This window comes from Lycorma delicatula, chromosome 1 (genome assembly GCF_047948215.1).
Source record: "Lycorma delicatula isolate Av1 chromosome 1, ASM4794821v1, whole genome shotgun sequence".
In the NCBI taxonomy this organism is placed as follows: Eukaryota; Metazoa; Arthropoda; class Insecta; order Hemiptera; family Fulgoridae; genus Lycorma; species Lycorma delicatula.
Window position 1 is genome coordinate 235647388 of NC_134455.1, and position 22908 is coordinate 235670295.

Here is a 22908-nt window from a genome sequence, read left to right on the forward strand (position 1 = left end):
TTTGTGAGTGTTTTTGTGCGTATGTGTTTAAATTTGCACTGGATTTTCAACTGAAATGTTTATATCTGTTTAATTGATTAATTAATTGGAATCCGTTATGTATTTTTCGGATTTAAATGGTATTGTAAATTTCTAATGTATTACTTTATTATTTGTTTAATTAAGAAAAATGTTTATGAAGTTTACGCTAAAGCATCTCTTCTGGTTTATGTAATATGTTATTTTGAGTTTAAGAAACATTTTTTTACTGTACTCAATTTGAAGAGGAAAATCAACGATGATTTAAATATTTTTTCAATCAATTTCTTTATTTTTAAGATGACGACTGTGAATCGTACAGTATTAGAGTTCGCGTTAAAATAACGGACAAAAACACAAATTTTAGAAAATCAGTAAATAATAAAGTTTAAGGTAGGCTTTATTTATTTGTTATTTTAGTTGTAAAATAGAATGTCTATCATTAACCTAAAAAAATTATTGCGTATAATCTGCAAGTACTATTGAAACCGATATGTAAACAAGACAAATGATAAATGTTTATTGATTTTTTTTTAACAAAAAGACATTATTGTAACTGTCAGTTGTATTTTGCGTTTCAGACCACTTTTTCCCAAAATAATGGGGAAAATTTCCCATCAGAAAAGGTTCTGTGAATTTTTTAATATTAATGCTTGGATGTATTTCACATGGCTAACAATGTATTTAAAAAAATATTCTTTTACAAGTATATATTTGGATTAAATTTATAAACATAAATCTTTCTGAACTTTTAATAGTGTAAGGCAACGTATGTCTATATATTCATCAGTCTACGAATGGGTTAGGTTGGAAAAATGAACGAAATGCACGATGTTCAATCAATACTTAATTCGATAGACGGCTGTGACACTATAAGACGGTTATCAACTTTTTTGACGTGAATTATTTACATGATGTTATGCTGAATGGAAATACATTAAATACTCTCTTAAATAATGTTGATACATCATCTTGTTCTTTATTGCTTTTTTTATACATTCTGAATGTTTGGTTTCGTTTAAACCTTACCTTAAAATTGCGTTGTAGTTTTTTCTTTTAGAATACAATTTTTTTTCACAAAATTGTATATACTTGAACAAAAACATTATGCTGGTTATTCATGGAAATATATGTTTAAGCAAATTTTGAAAACTCCGTTACTTTTACGTAAGGTGCAAAATTTAGATGTAAATTGAAATGTTGATAATCTGCTCAAATGAGCGAAAATAGCAGATAAAAACACTGACAAATGACCTAAAAATGCCTGTTCATGATGAAAAACAAGGCATAGTTATAAAAGATATTTTTATTATTTATTTTTTTGATTTTATGACGCATTTGTTGTAACAATCAAAACCCAAACTATACTACGTCATACAGCATTGCAATCGTTGTTCAATATATTTCTTATTATAGTTAATGTATACGTTTTCCTTTTCATTAATAATTTTTAAATCATAGATTTATACCGATATCCAAATATTTCGTTTTTTTCAAAACTCCAAATGTCTTATAGCATTTGGAATTTTGAAAAATCTTTATCACAGATTCCTGCGAGTTTTGGGACAAGGAATTGAGAGACAGAATTACGATTTGTTATTTAACGGTATCAGCCTTTGTATAATACTTTTAGTCGGTAATTGTTTAATAGTTTTTATCTCAAGTAACTGGAGATAAGGTATTGCTTGTGAAGGATAATTATGATTTCAATAAGTTTTTTACTAGGGTAGTAATGCTACAAACCTACTGCAAAAGATCAATCATTTAAAAATAACATTTCACAGTTAAAGAAACTATTTTGATTCGAAACACATTGTCCTGTTTCATAATAATTATTATGAAGTAACAATATAAAAACAAGTTAATTTCCGGTAAAATATTGAATTGAAAGAAGTAGGTCCCAAGAATAATTTAAATAAGTAAAATGTGTTTTCAGATAAAAAATCAAAAGGGAAAAATCATAAAAATTTTAAAAAATAAATAAAGTAAGGAAGAAATCTGAAGAAAGAACGAAGCAGAGAATGTTATGAATAATTAAATATACCGTATGAACTAGCTACTTACGTTTCAGTCTTGTTATTACTTTCTAACAGAAAAGAACAGATACTCAATAAATAATAAGTTCTAGCCTTTCCTTTGAAGAATGGTCTTTTACCTTTTGAAAATCTTCGAACATAGAGAATAAAGTAATTAAAAAAGAAAGTTTATAAATAATATTACTTTATTTGACTACTTTTTTTCTTCTTTTTTTATTTAAAGAATAACTAACTATATTTAGCTTCATCTTTATATTTCATAGTTACATTATACTTCTGGTTTAATCTCCTTTCTTAACTCTTTTTCATAGATGGATTAATAAGTTTAAAGATATAAGATAAAACATTTTTGAATTTGTTTCTCAAAATTAAGTCTTTAGTAACACACTAGAAAGAAACGTTACTATTAACAGCAATTTATTTTTATTTGTGTACTAAATGGGTGAAAATTGTTGATTCATAAATAAATATTTAAATATATTTTCATTCATTAAATGATCATATTATTTGTACATTAGTTTATATTGAAAATGTTGATACTTAAGATTGTTAAGAAAGAAAACATTTAAGAGAACGGTTTTTTAATTCGATCTTGAAACAATAAAATTACCGTATTTATTCGAGAACCCCCCGCCCCCGAATAAGCCCCGCACCTCGATTTTCCGAACCGAAAAATCTAAAAAAAAATCAAGTATATACCGGTATTTTAAAGTGCAACAGATATGATAAAAAAATACGAAAATACTCAGAAAGTAAAGCATCTAATTCGTTCATTTAAATTACAATATTAATAATACATTAATAATTAATTACCGTAAGTATTAGTTTAGTTCAGAATCAGTAGGCCAGTAAAACGAAAAGAAAGTATATGTTGAAAAGGATCATTTCAATACACTTTTTAATATGGGATTTTATTTTTAATTAATCCCTGTCACTGTCAATGTCTGTAGAAGAGCTACTGGTAGTCTCCACGTCGCTCTGCCAAAGGTGATCGTCTTCACTACCATCAAGTTCATTAGATATTCCGCATTTTTTTAAACTTTTTCTTACTAATTCCGTGGAAATACCTTCCCAAACATCTTTAATTCAAACACAAATCTGGTTAAAATCTGGGCGTTTGATTCTTCCTGTAAGCGTGAGAAAGAAATTTTCATCAGCCATCCATTTACTGTACAGCTGTTTTAGTACAGATTTGAACGGTTTATTAATGCAGACATCTAGTGGTTGCAATAGAGATGTCAATCCGCCTGGAATTATTACTTTGTCTGTCATAACCTTTTTTAAAATGTCTTTCACTTTATCAGTCGTATACCCCCGATAACTATCCATTATCCCCATACCTGAATTTTTTTTATTAAGTAAATCTCTTGATCGTTTTTGCCATACACACGTGATCCAAACTAAAATTAAATTCGGTCCATCCAACCTGATTCTTGTGCTCTGATAATAATGCCATTTACCTGTACGGTAGGAAAAGTTTTTCTTTTAAAAACAATGTACAGTTAATTTTGATCCATCAGAAGTAATGCAAAGCATAACATTACACCTTTGTTTTTCATTATCACCAGTGCGAATCGTAACACTTTTTTCACCTTTTTGTTTACGGTTTTGTCATTGTTATGGCATTTTAAAATATACGGGGGTTTGATAACCGTTTCCTGTTTGAGAAGGCAAATAGACTTTATCTTTTCTAAGATTTATTATGTATTTGTGAAAATGTAATATTTTTTGTTCATAAGCGTCTGGAAGTCGTTGAGAAATGGTCCTCTTTCGTCTTATTGACAAATCATTTCGTGCAAAAAATCGTGTTATCCATCCACGGCTTGCTTTAAAATCAACTTTATTCAATGATTTAGCGATTTCACGAGGTTATGATGACACATTTCTGTCGTGACAGCATAACCGCATTTCTTTTTTTCCATAACAAAGTCATACAATTGTTTTCTATGTCTGTGTATTTTGGTTTTAAGCCACGAAAAGCCCTTTCACCATTACCAGTGCCTTTCACCAGAAATTGTTTCTTCTTACGCCAGTCTCGAATGCAGCTTTCATCTACGTCAATTTTTTTTCCTGCCGCTCCATTTCCAATTTTTTCAGCTTCTTCTATAACCCGCAGTTTGCCATTTACTTTAAAAGATCGTAGACGCTGTCCTTTTGTACTCATTTTAATGCCGTAATTAAAATAAATCATCGTATTAAACTTTACAAGATGAACTAAACAGATATAATGCACTAACCGTCCACATATACAAATAGTACAATGTCTATGGTGAATAGACAAGACGAGGTAGGTAACCGATATTGTAACTGTAGGGTCATTAGAACCGGATGCAGCCTATACAGAATTAATCAGTTTTATAAAAATACCGTAACTTCGTTCCTTTCGATAATATGAACAGGATGTTAATAATTAAGAATGTATTCTGTATAAGCAGCATCCGGTAATGATAAACGAAAGCCTAATGTAACTATATTTATGATATTGAATTTAGGAACTTCTAAGAAAACGTTTACTTTACATAAATTATCCTAGCTAAAGGCTATGTTTCAAGTAAGCCCCGCACCGTTATTTTTTCTCTCCAATTCTAAGAAAAAAAGTGCGGGGAGTACTCGAATAAATACGGTATTTTAATTAAAGTATTCAAGTTTCATAAAAGAAATTATTCCTGTAACAAGAGCTGACGCTCTGTCTTCTCATCAATAAAAAAAACTACGAATTTTTTTTACGTATTGTCCTTTTCTTTAAGAATTTATTTTTTCATTAAAATATATATAATATGAATACTTTTTCAATTATTTTTTTTATATTTAAGAAAAAATAATTATATATTTTTTCCTATTTCAGATTTTCTTCCCATCAACGTGATTGAAAACATGTATTCAATAACATCAGTAAATAAAAGTACGAGAAAATTTTTAAGATAAATTTTAAATCAAAGCTTCTATTTATTCAGATAGCCCATATTAAAAACAAATATAACCTGTTAAAGACAACCGCCTTTAACAGGAATTGTTAACATAGAAAATGCTGTACTATCAATATGTCAACGAATATTTTAATATGTAAACAGAATAATGGTTTGCTAGTAAAGTTGCCTACTTCCTATTTTCCGATGAAACAAAGATGACAGAAGATAAGCTGTTGCTGGAATTATGGGTTCTACATGAAACGTTGTTAGAGCAGAAAATCTGTATTATTACCAATAGTGTAAATTGGAACTTTTCCAACTTTCTTTTTAATTCACCGATTGAACGTTTAACGTTTACCTTATACGTAGTTTAGGAAAGAAAAAATTAAATGCTACGTATACTAAATTTAATTAATTATGTACATTAAAATAACTTTAAGATTTCAAAGATATTCGGATATGAAAAAACTTGAAAGTCAAAAAAGAGCAAAATTTATTTGAGGTTAAATACTAGTCATTACACTAAGGTTATAACTTACAGTTTCAGTAAAACCATTATGAGGCTGCTGAAACTAAATAACAAAAGAATGTTTAATAAATGCCGGTTTCAAATAGTGTTTTATAAAGTCGGCTGATCCATTTGGCTGAAAATGTAAATTTACAACGTTATGTAATAAACAACTATATTCTCTGCTAATATATTAATATTATTAAGTTTTCAGAAAATAACCATTCACCTTACAATAACAGATATTTATTCTTTTTATATTAATCAATATGTTTTTGTGATAACTGGAGTGTGACATGTGATTGGATATGTGTACAGTTTAAAATGAGTTTTATATTCTGCAGTTATTCAAAAATCTATCTTCCTTTTTGATGAAAGATCCTTAACATTAAAAGTTGTTACATTGTTTGCATTTAGTTCTAACATTTCATTTTAGAACGAAATCTGAAATCTTTACATATGTATTATGAAGGAAATAGCTTTTGATAGCTTAAAAGAATCAGATACGATAATATGAAATAGTACATAATCTACGACTGTGACGAGAGAAAAAGTGGTTTTTTTATCTTCAACAAAGTGTCACTTTTTTAACACGATAAGCTTTGATTATGAGAGATCTTCGAGGAAAATATATTATTCTGTAAAATTTATTTTTTACTTCTTATCAAAATAAGAACACAAATGATTTTGTTCATCTCTCGTAAATGTGATATTGTGTTAGGAAGCCAATTTTATCAAAATAATTTTCAGTGGTTAAGCTAAATAAAAATATTTATTTGATTCTGAACATAGTATATCTACGTATGATTTTATTACTGAACAAAAACAGCATAATTATTAAATCTTTAAAAAATTATTTATAGTACAGAAGAATATTTACTGAAACGAATGATAAATTAATAATGAGAAATTATACTGTCTCGTATGACCTATTTCACGTTTTATATTTATTTTTCAGACAGTAAATTTAAGGTTTATTTGGCACCAAAGGGCTTTCTACGTTATGATAAAGTAAACATGTTTTAACCTTTATTCTGTTCAACTACATCAAAAGAGTTTTCCATTACTTTCTTTACTTTATTACATGTAATCACAGGAAACTTTATTTAATTTTATCTTTTTTTTAAAAAAATAATAAAATCTAATGTATAAAACTAGCAAAGCTCCATAAATTAAGTATTTTTATTTGTTTTTATCCTTGCATGACTTTTATTTAGGTGAAAACAAATGAATAAATACCATTAACAACGTAATTAATCTACGAGTATTAAGAAATATTTTTACTAGTTTTTTCGGTATATGTTTTTGTCGGTTTTATTCTTTTATCTGTATTATATATATTTCTATTTTATTCATTGTAAAATTTGTATAAATTTAATTTAAACAACAATTTTTTTTCAAATGAAATATATTAATTTAAATGAAAAATTAAATTAATAACAATAACATAACAAAGGGTACAAACCATTATCTAATATTACGACACCAGGTGCAAGACCTCGAGGTGCAAGACCCCGATTAAACTCATTCAACTTCTAGCAAGTTTCGGTCATATTTTTCATGTAAATTTGAAATGACATAATCTTCCTCATTAAAGCATTGCGGAAAATGCATATCCGATATCATAGCAGCAAATAAATTAATTAATCAAGTAGGTTCTAAAGGTTGAGAAATTATAATTTTATTAAATAGACAATCATATCTAAAAACATTTATTGTCAAAAACATACCAACCAAAAATTTGGTTATTGTCTAAAACACTTCATGCAACAATTTATCTATTAAACATTTATTAAAGTATTTGTTGTTATAACATTATCAAGACAAGAAAAAATATTCTTTTATTTCAAATGAAATTTCAATGAATAAAAAACGATAGCTTCATAGCCGTACAAACACTAATTCTTTAAAAATTGTTTTTAATAAGTTCTCCCTCATGGCATGTTATCTTTAGGAAAACATTAATTTAATTTCCCCTCAAAGAAAACATCAGAAAGCTCAAAACATCCACATTTACAGGAACATTTTTGACATCCTTAATTTATAAAATGTACACACAGATAAACAACATAAATGATAGGAAAAAATATTCTACGTTAATGGCAATTTGTATCAGAACTCAGAGATTTTTTTAATTAACTTAGGAACAAAACACTGGCATGTATTGTGAATTGCGTTCAATAACAGAATTAGAGTTACCTCCTTGTTTAACTATTCTACTAAAAAGTTAAATATAAGTTTAATTTTTAAATTTTGATATATGATAAGCTACTTTCTCATTTTATCCAAGGAATACAAATTTAATGATTCACCAAAAATCTAAGAAAATAAAAATAAATTTTTATTAAGGGATGTGTACTATTTGTGTAACTTGCAACTATTTGCTTAGTCCATAGTATGCTCCTAACACTTCCACAAATAAAAGTATTTTATTGTAGATTTTATTTCCTGTGTTTAGTTTTCTATGTTATATGTCATTTTTCAAGGGATATAAACATGTAGCAAGTAGCAAACTAGGTAAACAATACGAAAGGCTAAATTTACAGTGGAATTATATCTATTCAACATAATTTTGGAAGAATTAGTGAAAATCTGTTCTCCTATGTGTACTATTTAAATGTAAAAGTATTAATTCCGAAAATGTAAATTTTTATGGATTTTTAATCACACTAAAGATTAAAAAAAAATTAGAATATCAATCTGATCGTATCTAAAGACTAGTTTTCTGCCAAGGTTTTAAAATATTAAATTCCGATAGGCGTTACGAAAATTTATATCGGTCTGCTAATTTCTCTTATATCACTCATATCTTAAAAATTAAGATATGAGCTTTAAATTAAAGCAATCTTTAAACGTCATTATTTGATTTTGGTTACAATTTTGAGTAAATTGAGTACGATCTTTGAAATGAAAATGTCTGTATCTACAGTACAGAGATATGTTTGTTGATTCATAACGCATTATCAATAAATCAACCTAGAACTGAAGTCTTATTTTATGGGATACTGTATTGATGGTTTTTCAAATCTTTTTCTACGTTTACATTCATTTATTTGATAGTGTATTGATGGTTTTTTTTAATCTTTTTCTACGTTTAAGTTCTTAAACAAAGAAATTGATCATTCGTTGATTATACATAAATACACCAATTTGTTACATTGTAAAATTTCATTGTACATGTACGAACACCAATCACTCTTGCAATTGTTCAGCTCATTCAATTTTCTTTTTATTTTATAATTTATGTTGTAAAAAAACTTCTATATCAGCTTTGTACAGTTTGACGTATTCTTCTCTTAAGCAATTCTGTTATGTTACTTTAAAATTTTCAGAATATTTTACTCTAAAAAATGTCAGTTCCCATGCCTCCCTTGACATCGTAGTAATGACATCCAGACTTTTTCATACATTTGCATACCCTTTTTAAGTAGAAATTTTTAAACAATACTATTTTCGATATGTGTAATAATATCACAGTAGAAGTGTGGTCAGGTTTTTGCAAATTACCATCAGCTGCTAAATATTTAGTATCACTTCACAGTTCATTTGAAGTTCTTCACTGGCTTCATGAAATTTCTGCAAATTGGTTTTGCTTAACAGCATGACCTATCACTTTTAAATTTTGATAGTGGACCAAATTAAATAAACATGCCAAATAATATTAACCCTACAATATGATTATATGTTTGTATGATGTGTTGTCAAGCAGAAATTAGGTTTCAGTTTTTTAAGTTTATTTACTACTGCTTACAAAATAGTAAATTCAAAAACAATTAACTCTGTTCTTTTAGTTTCTAAAATGAGGAAGTTATCAATTTGATTTTTTTTTTTTTTTTTAATGTATGTTACGCAATATCTGCGATGTAAGTATACAGATTATGGTAATTTTTTTCTCAATCGAAAAACTGTTCCTTAGTAAATTGACAATAGAAGTTTTACGAGAATAAAATGAGATCTAAAAAAATATAATACATTAAAATACAACTTGCAAAATATGATATAACAATACTTTATATATGCTTAGGTACATATATTATCACCAAGTATATATGCGTTAGCGAACTCAAGATGAGGTATGATCATGAGAAACTTTCTCTTATATGCTCTTGAGATGCCAATTTAAATGTGGGAATCCCGTTTAGCCGCCTAGCGGTCGATTGAGGTACTAACTTTACGTAACTTAATGTTTAATTTGTGGTGGCTGGCACCGACTACAAAAATAGTTATTCGTTCTAATAGTTTTACTTTAGTTAATAAATAAAAATATAATTATTTGTAACTTTTAATACTATTCTTTTTTGAAGTCGGTTTTTATTTTTATTTTTTACTAATTATTTTATTTCCTATTTTACTCCGACCCGCACCAATATTTTTATCTGTAATTATTATTTCACGTTCCTGGGTGGGTGGAACTTTTTTTCAACCTAAGCTAACCAAGTTGTTACATCTGATCGTTTTGTTCACATCCGTGTTGCATTGTAAACGTTAGCAGTAAAATAAATTTAAATTAAAAAATAAGATTTGGAATATGTACCTGAAAGATGAATATTTCGTCATAGAATGGATTGCATGTTTTCTTCTTTTGACGAGATTGTTGATATCGCCTACCATTTGGCATCAAGCACAACCTAAAAATATGGATTTACTGTTTAATTCTGTAAAAATATAAGACATAATCAACAAATATGAATCCTATTTATTTTTATAATGTATAATCTAAGTTGTTAAAAATTATTAAAAAGTGCAAATCCAACTTACCAGCAGATTAATTTTAATTTTTTGAGATCTTTCAGTCCTTATACCATCGTTAGGAGATTAAAATATCATCATAAAATAAAGTTAAAGAATTAAAATATAAAGCAGTCGTGACTGATTCAAAAAAAAAATCTCGAAAAGTCAAAACTAATTTGCTGGTAAGGTGGATTTGTATTTCTCAATATTTTTTAGTAATTTATTAATATATCGTAACTATGTTTCAGAAATATAATCTAAGTACAAAGAGAACACGCCATATTAATAACAGCACTACATACGTACTGACTGTCGGACAGAATTACTGCTGGGAAGTGCTGCCACCAAAAGACATTAATATTTTTTTTTCAGTTCAAGAACACGGCAAGGGTGTAACTTATTTTCTGATCCACCTCTCCTACTGTCCCGTAATAGGTTAATTGAGTTTGACACACAATAGACAATAGATAACATAGATAACATGAAGAAGAACATAAAATAAAACAAAACAATTAGATAATACAAAAATAACAACAACTAAGAACTAACGAACCAAATATAACAAAAGTAAAACAAAACAAAACAAGAAAATCCAGGCGGACTGCTAAATCCCTTAGACAATTCTCTCTTTCAGCAAGTAAATGATAATAAAATCATCCATTCGGTCTGACTCTTCCAGTTAACACATAGATCGAGTGTTGACCCGATAATGTCCAGCCGAAAAATGTTCTCCGTGCCCATCAATTCGTATTTTCAACACAGATAAAATACATTGAATTACATAGTCCAATTATCCGCACTGCGAACACACACCCGAGTCCGCCAGGCGGAACTTCTGAAATTGTCACGTATTTATTAGGGTATACCCAAGAGGCGTTCCGCAGACCAACAACATTTGGAATAAGATCATGCGTATAGCCCCCACCTTCTGTCTCCTCCCATCAGACCTGACATAAGGTGTTACCATGTTCTTTTATCTCCTGAATTTTTTTCTGAAGTCAACTGTCCTGACTCCTTGGCAAAGTAACGTTGTTACCTCTTGGACGCAATCAGATCTATCGGTTTCACGCCTGCGATCACCAAGATCGCCTTCCGTGAAATCATACGATAATCATCCGTTACCGTTAATAAGATAAAGCGTTGAACCCTTAATAATGTCTCCCAATAGCTTTTAAATTTCAGCCTTCCCGCCCATATGGGCACCGTATATAGCATAATAGCTTCTCAGACGCCCTTATATAGGATACTCATGGTTTTGAAATTTAAACTCCAATCGGGATTGACTACACGTCGAATACTAAAGAAGGCACTACAGACCTTCTTCGTGAAGTATTTGAAAGTGATTTTTAAATGACAATTTCTCATAATGCGGACGAGGTGTCAACTGCAAAGATATCACTAGCTACCATCATCCTCTGCTGTCGCCATAAAAATCTTTGTCTCTCAAATTGTATATCAGCAATCTATATCTGTCACTGAACTCCGAGTTGAATGCTTTAACTATACAAAATCTCCTCCTCCAAATCCCACCTCCATTATTAGTAGTAAAAGGCCTTAATACTCACCATATTTCATAAAGCTCATCAATCTGTTCTGAGAAAATATCATAAACAGAATGAGACATGACTTTGACCTCTGTCTGAAATGATAGATCATGCACGTTTATATGTATTCACTCATCTAAATTGATTTTTGTGTGATGACTCTTACGGAACTTATCGTAGGCCAGTTATTATTGCTTTTGTGACGACCGCATGGTAAAAAAAAGCACGGAGATGGATTGTTGAAAGTGCAAATTATCATGAAGTCTTCTTACCACAGTATGGCGATAGTAATAGCGCCCTTGATCAATTTACCTCTTTTACCTCTCTGGTACTCGAGAATGCTCGTAGGTACATTCCATAATACCTGAAAACCCCTAGACATCTTTCCGTTCCTTTGTGTAATGATGATTGCCAAACCTCAATTAGGAAATGATGGCAGGCACTGCGTAAATTTAACCGCAGACCAACAAATGAGCATTTTAATGTGTTCTGTAAGGCTAGAGCGGTATGTATCGGGTATTCTTAGACGTCATGGACGAATAACGTAGAACTATCTCACACACCACTCGCACATCTAATGTATGGAGCAAGCCTCGTGCAGTTTGCGAATACAGAAAAATTTATTATCGACTTTTTCACGATGGAGAACTTCTTACGTCATCTACTGAAGTTGTAACTAACTTGGCAAATTAGTTTCGTTTGGTGTCTCTCACTTCCATTACATACTAACAAATTTCAGAAGTATAAGATAAAGATGGAAATAGTATCATTAAACGTTGGTAATTTAGTCGGAGAAATAAATGTTTTCTTTACATTCAGTAAGTTGTCACATGCACTAAAAAAACCCACATGAAACCTCCCCTGGACATGACAGGTTTTGTCTCAGTATGCTCTCACAAAATTCGTTGCTAAAATATTTATTGTGTATTTATAATGATTTGTTCTTCGCATAAGTCTTCCCACTGATCTGGTCGGAAGCCAGTGAAACCTGGTAAAGAGAAAGCTTGCCCCTCAGACTACTGCTCTATCTCTTTCACAAACATTTTATGCAAAGTGATGGAGAGAATGGAGAATTTACAGGCTTATAAAGTATTAATATACCACAACCAACGCCTCCTTAATATGGTTTTAATGGAGAAAAGCATGCCCTTCTATCTCCAGAACAGTGTGGTTTCCGCCAAGGATGATCTTCCATTAATCATCTATTGTCAATAGATCCAGCTACTCAAAATTTTTTCATGCTCCGCCAGCGCCTCGTCGCTATCTTCTTTGAGATCAGGAAGGCGTACAACACCACCTGAAGACGTGGTATTCTAAACGCCCTTAAAGAGAGGGGAGTCAAGGACAATATGCTTGTTTTTATTAGGTGGTTTCTTAAATTACCAAACTTCCGTGTTCTTGATTGTTATTGTTATTCTTTGTCGAGTAGTGTCAGTTTAGAGAATGAAATGTCTCACTTAAGAATGCTGAATGGAGGAGTTTAAATACAAAATTAAACTCAGTTAAAACTTCTCCATATAAATGGAAAAGCGGCTTTAAGTTGACTCGCCGTGAACAAGTAGCTGTGACCAGACTTAGAATCGGTCACACGCGATTAACAAATTTATATTTGTTAACCGGCGAAGTGAGACCAATGTGCGGTGTTTGTAATAAAACACTGATAATCAAGCATCTAATAGAAGAGTGTACCATATATGAGGACCTCAGAAAGAGGTTCCGTCTTACAAATAATATTAGTGCTGATCTGGATAATGGAAATGAAGAAAATATAGTTGCATTTCTACACGCTAGTGGACTTCTTAAAAGTCTATAAAATGAAAGTTTAAAGCTGAGGTAAAAGATACTCTAAGCGGTAGTTTATATATATATATATATATATAAAGAAAGAAAGAAATGGTATTGATATGTTGAAATTTTAATTTCATGGTCTTTTGAAACCTTATCTCAAATTTTAATATCGGGGCCCTTTACACCACGTAAGTGTTTGTGATTGTCCTTGTTTTTTATGTCTTACATGTTTTGTGTAGTTTGTGCTTTTAAATAAAATGTAAGGGCCCTTTACACCCTTACATATGACGATACAGATGGTGACAGTAGTTTTTTTAAAGATTGTGACGAGGGCTAATGACCTTAGCAGTCAATGCCCATAAAAATTCAGAAAAAAAATAATAAAATATTTCAAATAAATATAAATAACATACAGAATAGTAATTCAAATAAAGAGGACAAAATTTGTTAATTGACAGTTAAATTATAAAAACCAGAGTATAGTTCAATTTACAATAACTAATTTATAATAACAGCTAGAAGCTAATATTGAATGAATAATAAGATAACAATAGAAATGTCTAAGGTCCATACAATCCAATTTTTGCAAGTAATATTAATTTTACAGTTTATAAAAGAACTACCCTACACTTTATGAATGAGTAGGGGAAACGATTTCCTCTACCAGAGAAATAGCCGCTGGGGTTCCCCAAGGAGCAGTACTTTCCCCGTTCTTGTACACTTTGTACGTGAACGATATGCCGCTGTCGGAAGGGGTCAAAACGGCCCTTTACGCAGACGACACGGCATATTTCTACGAATCCGCAAATGTGGATTACGCGGTCCGGAGGCTCCAAAGGCAGCTGGACTTAGTGGAACCGTGGCTCGACATGTGGAGAATCAGGGTCAACGGTGAAAAATCGGTGGCCGTGATGTTCACATGCAAGACACGAAAACCGACCAGAGAGCTGGAAATCTCAGGGGAGAAAATCCCTTTTGAGAAAACAGTTAAGTACCTGGGGGTGGTGTTGGACAGGCGGCTTAACTTCGGCGAACATGTAAATTATGCGACCCGGAGGGCTAAGGCCGCCAGAGCCTCGCTATACCCAGTGCTGAACAGTGCCAGCCCGTACCCACTGGCAACTAAGCTTCTCATTTTTCGGCTGTACGTACTGCCGATTCTAACATATGCTTACCCGGCATGGGGGGCAGTGTTGAGCTCCTCGCTTCAAAAGAAGATCGAGGCCGTCCAAAACATCGCGTTGCGGACGATCTTTGGAGCTCCGTGGTTCGTCAGGAACGCCACTCTCCGATCTGATGCGAGATTTCAATCCGTGTCCGAGGTGGGGGTGGCGCAGGCGCGCAGACTGTTCGGGAGAGCGGCTGTGTCCGAACACAGTCATCTTCGGGACATTTGCCGAGAGGACCCAACCCCGACAGTTGTAAGGAAGCGGCCTCACGCCGTACTGGACGAACCACCGTGATGGTGCGGTGCGGGAGCCGAGAATCGACAAACCAGGCTTAGGGGCCTCCATATCGCATGAGCCATAAACGGAATAGCGCGTCAGAGGCGTTTCCGGGGTCACGAGTGCTTAATTTCCGCGCGTTATATAGTCTGAAGAAGTCAAATACGGTAAGTCGCGCATAAAAACAAAAACGCGGTCAAAATTTTTAATTTTTTTTTTTTTTTTTTTTCCGCGTGTGTTTTGTTCTGTTTCTCTTGTTTCAGAAACGGGAGAAACGTGGATGTGGAACGACTCGTCGTGCCGTCTTGGGAATCGGCCTTTCCGTCCTCTCATCCTGCCAGTCCAAAGAAAAGTAAAAATTAAATGTTTTTTTTTTTTTTTCGTGTGTGTGTGTTCTGCTTCTTTTGTTGCAAATGCCAACGGCCACCACAAAGACAAATGGTTTCTTCACTGTGGCCACGCGGTCCCCCCAACCCCTTCTCAGACACACGTGTGTCTGAAGGTTAATAATTACGTGGAGTGAATAATTTCTGTTTACTTCTTCTAAGAAAATCGCCACCCCAAAACCGCGATCGCGAATAGGTATCACCATTTGTAAGTTCCCTATTACCTTCCTTTCCTTTCAAGAAAGAAGAAAGAGGGAACGAGCCCAGCAGCCATCAGCCCAGCAGTCACAAGCCCAGCAGCCACCTGCCCAGCAGCCACTGACAGCACGGAAGAACGAAGAAACCTGCACTTTCCCCCGTTCAGCCCTTCGGGGTCTCGGGAATTCCAAGGTTAATGGTATGTAACTTCGGTTACTACCAATTCTTGGAAAGTGCAGGCCAAAGAAGAACGAAGAGGTCTTCGAAAGAAGAAGAGGGAGAAGAAGAAGATGAAGAAGAAGGAAGACCCACCACTCGTCTCAACATCACGGACTGGAGTCCGGAACAGAGCCCAGCTGAGATGCGTCCTGAAGGGCAGCCATACCAGAAGCGGATGAAGAGCTTCTACACAACCTCTCCTTTTCAAAACTTACAGTAAGATAAAATAAACCAGCAATTGCGACTCCTCCGGAAAAGGGGACGCATTGCTCCCTCCTTATAGCTAGTGCCCCGTTGTGGCGTATTCCTGCTAGCCTATTAAGCGTTAGCACCGAAAGGACTTCAGTGGACGGTCTGAAGGGGAATTACGTCGGAGGACAGGCTTTATAAGCCTAGCCTTCCGCGGTCGGCCCATGAAATGGGTTCGATAACGCTGGTTCAACAACGGATTGGAATGCAATTAAATCCATCTTAAATTCACTAAAATAATAATACACAAAAATTGAAAAATTAGATCCGAGATATAAAATAACCCTTTTAAAAACCAAGCCCGATTAGAATCATCCAGCAGCAAGGGACTATGTCCAGGTTCTGCGATAAAGTAGGGAGTAATAAACTCCCGCCAACTTTGCATTCCATTCCATTCCATGCAGAACCAGTACCCGACTCGTTTCTTTAGTTCTTTTCATTATTATTTTCTCTTGTTTTTCTTAATTGGAAGAAATACGTTACCCTGCTTCGTTATACTAGTCCTGAATATATTATGAAGTTATTTATTTAAAATATCAAGTTTGTTATATAACTCCGTACAATATATTCTAGAAGATCTCTTCAAAATATATTATGTTTCAATAAGTTAGTTGCGTAATTCTTATAATTCCATGCACTATGTTCTTGAAGCGTGATTTGTAATACATTTTGTTATAACATTGTAATGTATTCTTATTAATTTTTATTGGTATTTTTGTTTATTATGTGCTTAAACTATTCAAAACAAAATTTTGTTTCTAAGATTTATATTTGAAAATTATAAATACCCTCGACACATTTTTAAGTTTGACTATTTGACGATTTCTCATTTACTGTTCCATACAAAATTTTACGCTAGTTATATGTGCAAATTTTAACGCACATTTTCAAAATAAATGCTATAACTCACACAAAAATCTGCTAAGTACGTAGTTTTACGAAACAGTGAATCAATATATTAAGTACAGGTTTTTATAATTAAAGCCAAGCCTAAGATGGTAGAGTTTTAAGAAATTCAGGAAGAAAAAAATATAATATTTTGGAAATCCTTTTGTAATTTTTAAAAGACTACCGAAAAATTCCTAAATAGCGGTGTAATATTTTTTGATATTACTATAATCCTATACATTGGAAATTCACAGAAAAAACACAGTACTGCTTTTAAAAACAAAATACCGTTCTATTGACTAGCTGTAAAAAGATTACTAGTCGGATATTTCTTAAAGCGGCATTTGTTCGTAATTCACTCCAACCTCTCTCATGGGAGTTGTTTTGCTGTGGATTTCTTAACTTATAAAAGGGTAAAATAAGTGGGATATGTAGTTCAAATTGCTTCTAATATCTTTAGATGAACCAAGCCAAGAAAAGCTACTAAATAGAACAACCCCCTACAGAAATTTACTGCATCCATTTTTTGCAGTAATCATCACATCAAGTCCCAGGAGCAAACCAGAAAAAATACTTTCTGTTCAACTAGTCCAAAATATCAAAACATTAACTTGTCTCAAATGAAAAGAAACAGAACTAGTGTTTATGTAATCTTTAATTCAGATACGGAGAATACCCTCTGAAATTGTTTTCTCTCTTAATTTTTTATTTTCATAAAATTTTATTTAGCTTTACAGTTCTATGAAACTATTCAAAATTAAAAAGAAAAAACAGTTCATTTCATTTGTAAAAAGATTATGTAAGTAGATAACAAAATATTTCTTTTCAAAATAAACGTAATTTTTAAAATAAAACAGCTCGGTTTTTCTGTTTTTGTTATTCATTTATTTTTATTATATCACACACTATTAAGTTATTGAATTTTTTCATTATTTTTAAATAATGAGCGTTTCTCATTCCCTGTATTTTTAATTTTTCATATTTTAGAAAATACGTCAATATTTTTGGAAATCAAAGTTTTTTCTACCATTTTTCTTGAAGGCCATTTAATTTTTATGGTAAATTGTAGCTGCCATTTCGAAAGAATTTGACCAGAAAATAGGAGGCAAAAATTTTAATATTCTATCTTCACCACATTCACCCCTCCTTTAATAAAAATAAACTTTTTATTGGGAGTCAAGCCAACGCAGTGCAGTAAAGAATTTTTATCAATGATTGAGGCAGGCGATATATATTGTCAATTTCCAGGGCCCCTGGCCCTGGGAATTGACCCGGGTGGGGGGAGTCTCGACTCCGGCAAATGGGAATGTGATGCGTAAGTACAAATCAGCAGAACACTTAAAATAAGGATTCATACAAGAGAATCCTCTTAGCCTCTCACATTTCAACTCCAGACTTAACTATAAGAGGAGCCCCTGTTAAGCCGAGCTAGTGGAAGATTGGGTACCCAATCCCAGCGGGAAACTAGGTCGGTGAGCTGAGTTGTGCTGAGGAATCACCAATCCGCTCTGAAGCAAGCGTGGTGATTATGCTTCATACCTTTAAAGTCAGATATGATAGGTAATATTGAGGTAAAATATTCTGGAGGCAAAACCGTCCCCAATCGGATCTCCATTTGAGGACTGCTTTGGTGATACCGAACCATAAACCTTTGAATGAAATAAGCAACGTGACACTCAGAATGCACCTACAGTTGTCGGTCACTTGTTGGTGAACACAGACTACTAGAGCTGGAGGAGGAATTAGGAAAAATTAACTGGGATGTTGTTGGTCTCAGTGAGGTTCGCCGCAGAGGAGAGCAGTGTGTCACACTCGAGTCAGGTCATGTTTTCTACCACGTAGGAGAGCCAGACCGCAAAGTGAATGTCACTGGATTCCTAATTAACAAAATTATCGTTGACAAGATATCAATAGTGAAAGTAAGCTCAAGTAAGGTGGCAAGGCTTGTTCTAAAGCCTTCAGAATGATATAGATTACAAATAACAATTGTTAATTAGATTACAATTGTTAATGGGAGATTTCAATGCCAAAATTGACACCAAAAAGCAGGGAGATGTTGCTATTGGCAGTTGTGGAATAAGTGAAAGGAATGAAAGAGGAGAAAGGCAAGTTTAATTTCCTGAAGAAACGCAATTGCATATCATGAACTTCTTCTTCAAGAAACATCCAAGTAGAAAATGGACACGGAGAAGCCCAAACCATGATATAAATAATGAAATAAATTTCATAATTACTAATCAGAAGAATATCATTAAAGATATGTCAGTTTTAAACAAATTCAATACTGGCAGTAATCACAGATTGGTCAGGGCGAGGGTTTTGATAGATGTCAAACTCAAAAGACAAAAACTGTTGGTAAACAAGGGAAAAACAATAAATACAGAAAGCTTACGGGAGAAGAATGAGGAATCAAGATGGCTCTCCAGGAGATATTGACTCAGACAACAGAAGAGAAACTGGCAGAAGAGTTGATGACAGTTGCTGGAGAGGTTGGAGGAACGACAGAACGTGGGAAATATAATAGCAAGTTAAGTGTCGAAACCAGAAATTTACTGACAAAAAAGAAGAGTGATGAAGATAAAAAATAACACCAGTAAGATGGAATACTCAGAATTACGTAAGACAATACGGAAGAAAATCAAAGAAGATATCAGGAAATATAACGACAAGGTTGAAAAAGATGCCCTAGATAATAGAAGAAGTTTGAAGAAAGTAAAACAGAGGCTCTTAGTCGGAAAGAAGTAAATGATAGCGGTGGATGTTGGTAATGAGCGGATAACAGATAAAGATGAAATATTGGAATTCATACGGAACTTCTACAGCACACTGTATGAAAAATTAGGAGGAAAGTTGGAACTTCCTCAAGAAACGGTCAACCAGAGGTATCTGGTCGTCCTCTGGTATCTTATCGAGATACCAAAGGTTCTCCCGGATGAAGTGAGAAATGCAAAAAACAGCATGGCGAAGAACAAAGCTGCAGGTTATGATGGCCTATCTATTAATTTGTTAAAGCTCACTGGAGATGAAACAGCAAAACATCTCGAAAAAATTTTCACAGCGTGTCTACAAAACGCTAGCACACCACAGAGCTGGAATATAGCAAAAATAATTCTGCTCTATAAGAAAGGCAACATATCGTCCATACGGAACTATCGCCCCATCAGTCTGTTATCTGTTATCTATAAGGTTTTCACCAAGATCTTGACGAATCGCGTCAATGATATTTTGGAACGATCTCAGCCAATAGAACAAGCAGGATTCCGGAGGGGATACAGCACAATAGACCACATCCACAGCATTCGGGAAGTCATTAGTAGAGCCAACGAGTATGAAATGCCGCTGTGTTTAGCCTTTATCGATTTTGAAAGGCATTCGATTCTATGAGTCATCTTGCAGTCATGGAAGCTCTAATTAAACAAGGAATAGACCAAAGATACGTAAAAATGCTACACAATATCTACGAAACTTTGACAGCATTTCTCAGCATTGGCAAACCAACAAAAGAATTTTCTATCGGAAGGGGAGTTAAACAAGGAGACCCCAAATCTCCTAAATTATTCACAGCGGTCCTTGAGATGGCTATGTACAAAATTAATGGTCGGAAAGAGGCATCAAGAAAAATGGACGGAGACTGAAAATTTGCGGTTTGCAGATGATATTGTACTTTTGGTTAAGGATGTTGATGAACTGCAATCGCTTATCGATCATCTTGCACAAAAATCTGGAGAAGTGGGTTTGAAAATGAATTTGACCAAAAGAATAGTAATATACAACAGATGGGCTGATGCAGGAGAGATAGTAGTTGACGACAACATCCTAGAGAATGTGGAAGAATACGTCTACCTGCGGCAGCTAATAAACACAAGAGGGGACATCAGACCTGAAATTTTCCGGTGAATCAGGATGGGCTAGAAATCATTTGGAAGACGTTCAACAGTGTTAAAATCTAACATGCCAGTAATCTTGAAAAAGACCGTGTTTGATCAGTGTGTTCTTCCAGTACTCAATTAAGGATGCGAGACCTGGACTTTAAATGAGTTCGTGAAAGGAAAATTTCGCACAGCACAAAGAGGCATGGAAAGGTCAATGCTAGGCTATACAAGAAGGGAGCGGAAAAGAGCGAAAGACATAAGAGCCATAACGAGAATGCATGACATAATGGAAACAGTGAAAGCTTTGAAATGGCAATGGGCAGGGCACATCGCGAAGAGATGTGATGGAAGATGGACAAAGGCGGTCCTTGAGTGTAGTCCAATAGAGCGACAAAGGCCAAGAGGCAGGCCACCAGACCGATGGGACAGAGGAAGGGCGACTGGAACCAACTGGCAGAGGAACATCGAACATTTTTATAGCAGGTCAAAATTGAATTACTACACAGTGAATAAAATTTTAGTGGTTTGTTAATTTTTTTGGTGTTATGTTGTGATATTTTAGCGGGTATCAAGATTGGGTCATATGGACTGACATCATTGTGTAAAGTCCAGTGAACATAAGAAGGAAATCAGTCACCATTCTCTGCAGTGAGATATATGAACACTCTGTTAAATTGAATACGTTTGTATGGATTTATTAAAATTTGAAATTAGGGAGAAATGTTTAATTTTAAAGATAAGTTAGAGGTAACCATTTAAATATAAAGAAATATGCGATGGTTGCAGGCAAATAAACGATTTTATTAATTTAATTAAATTTTAAACAAAAATTGTATTAGTGAGACAAGCGAGTACATTCCTTACCTTACAATAGGATCGCATCCGTTAGAAGATCCTACAGTGCGACTGGGAAGGTTTTTAACTTTTAAAAGAGAAACTAGAAGTTTTTCTGAAGAAGATTCATAACGTAGAGAAAACCAAATCCGTCCAAGATGACCTTCTGGAAAATCTAATTCTTCTTCAAACTGCAATGATCCCTGATAGAGTGAAGGATCAATAACACCTAATCCATATCCACCTGCAAAGAAAAAGAACTATTTCAAGAAAATATTAAACTTAGAGAAAGAAAGACAACTTTATTAACATTGTTTTGTAATAAACATATTGCAAAACATAAACCGGTAATCGAATCAAAATCAATTAATATAATGTTTGCAAAATGCATTTGCATTTATTCTTGCGGCTGTTTTTTAAAACTAGTTTGCTACTCTTACTCTTGCCTTAACTAATGTTTCTGCTGCTTGCAAACATTGTGAACTAGGAATATAAAAAGTTAGAACATAGTTGATAAGTGTGTTGGACTTAATATTACCTGTCGATTTTGTATTAAGTTGGGCGGTAATATATTTCAAAATGTTTAATTTTACTTAGACCTGATGTTTCTTTGTAAGGGAAAAATATTATGGTTGTCAAAAATATCATAGTATTGATATTTGTTACTGTGAGATCGTTATCTCTATATCACAGTGGAGCTTAGAAGTTGTGACCTATTTAACCAATATGGAGCATTACGCCATCGGAGCAGTTAATTTTATATATTACTTGAGAATTGTATTTGTTCGATTTATTAACTCGATTTTATTACACGAATTAATACTGTACAATTAAATTTATTGCCATGTACTTGAATTTAAGCTGAATATTAAAACTGTGGTTAATACAGAGTGTCCCACGAAGAAACTGAGAAACATTCAGGGCATATTCTACGGGTATAAATAATGGAAAAAGTTCATATAAATATAGGTCGTACTTGAATTTAAGCTGAATATTAAGACTGTGGTTAATACAGAGTGTCCCACGAAGAAACTGAGAAACATTCAGGGCATATTCTACGGGTATAAATAATGGAAAAAGTTCACATAAATATAGGTCTGGAAACGCTTTGTATTCGAGTTACGACTAGCGAAAAGTTTCGCCTAAATATTAACTCTTGTAATAAAAAGAAGTCGTATAATTTTTTGAACAAAAATTGAGAACTAAACTTGATGGTTTCTTACATAATTTGAGCTGGAATGTAGGATAAAACGGGTCCCTGAACTGTAACTCCAGTAGTTTTT

At 33.0% G+C, this 22908-nt stretch overlaps 1 protein-coding gene across 1 annotated transcript in view; it reads right to left on the reverse strand.

The window, feature by feature from the left end:
- LOC142318264 (synaptotagmin-15-like) overlaps positions 1 to 22908 on the reverse strand; it is a 215954-nt gene that overhangs the window by 92032 nt on the left and 101014 nt on the right. Inside the window, exons 5-6 of the mRNA XM_075354830.1 lie at positions 21656 to 21869; positions 10006 to 10099 (exon numbers count right to left, since the gene is read on the reverse strand). Coding sequence (XP_075210945.1) covers positions 10006 to 10099; positions 21656 to 21869 — 308 coding nt within the window. The remainder of the gene's footprint in view (positions 1 to 10005; positions 10100 to 21655; positions 21870 to 22908) is intronic.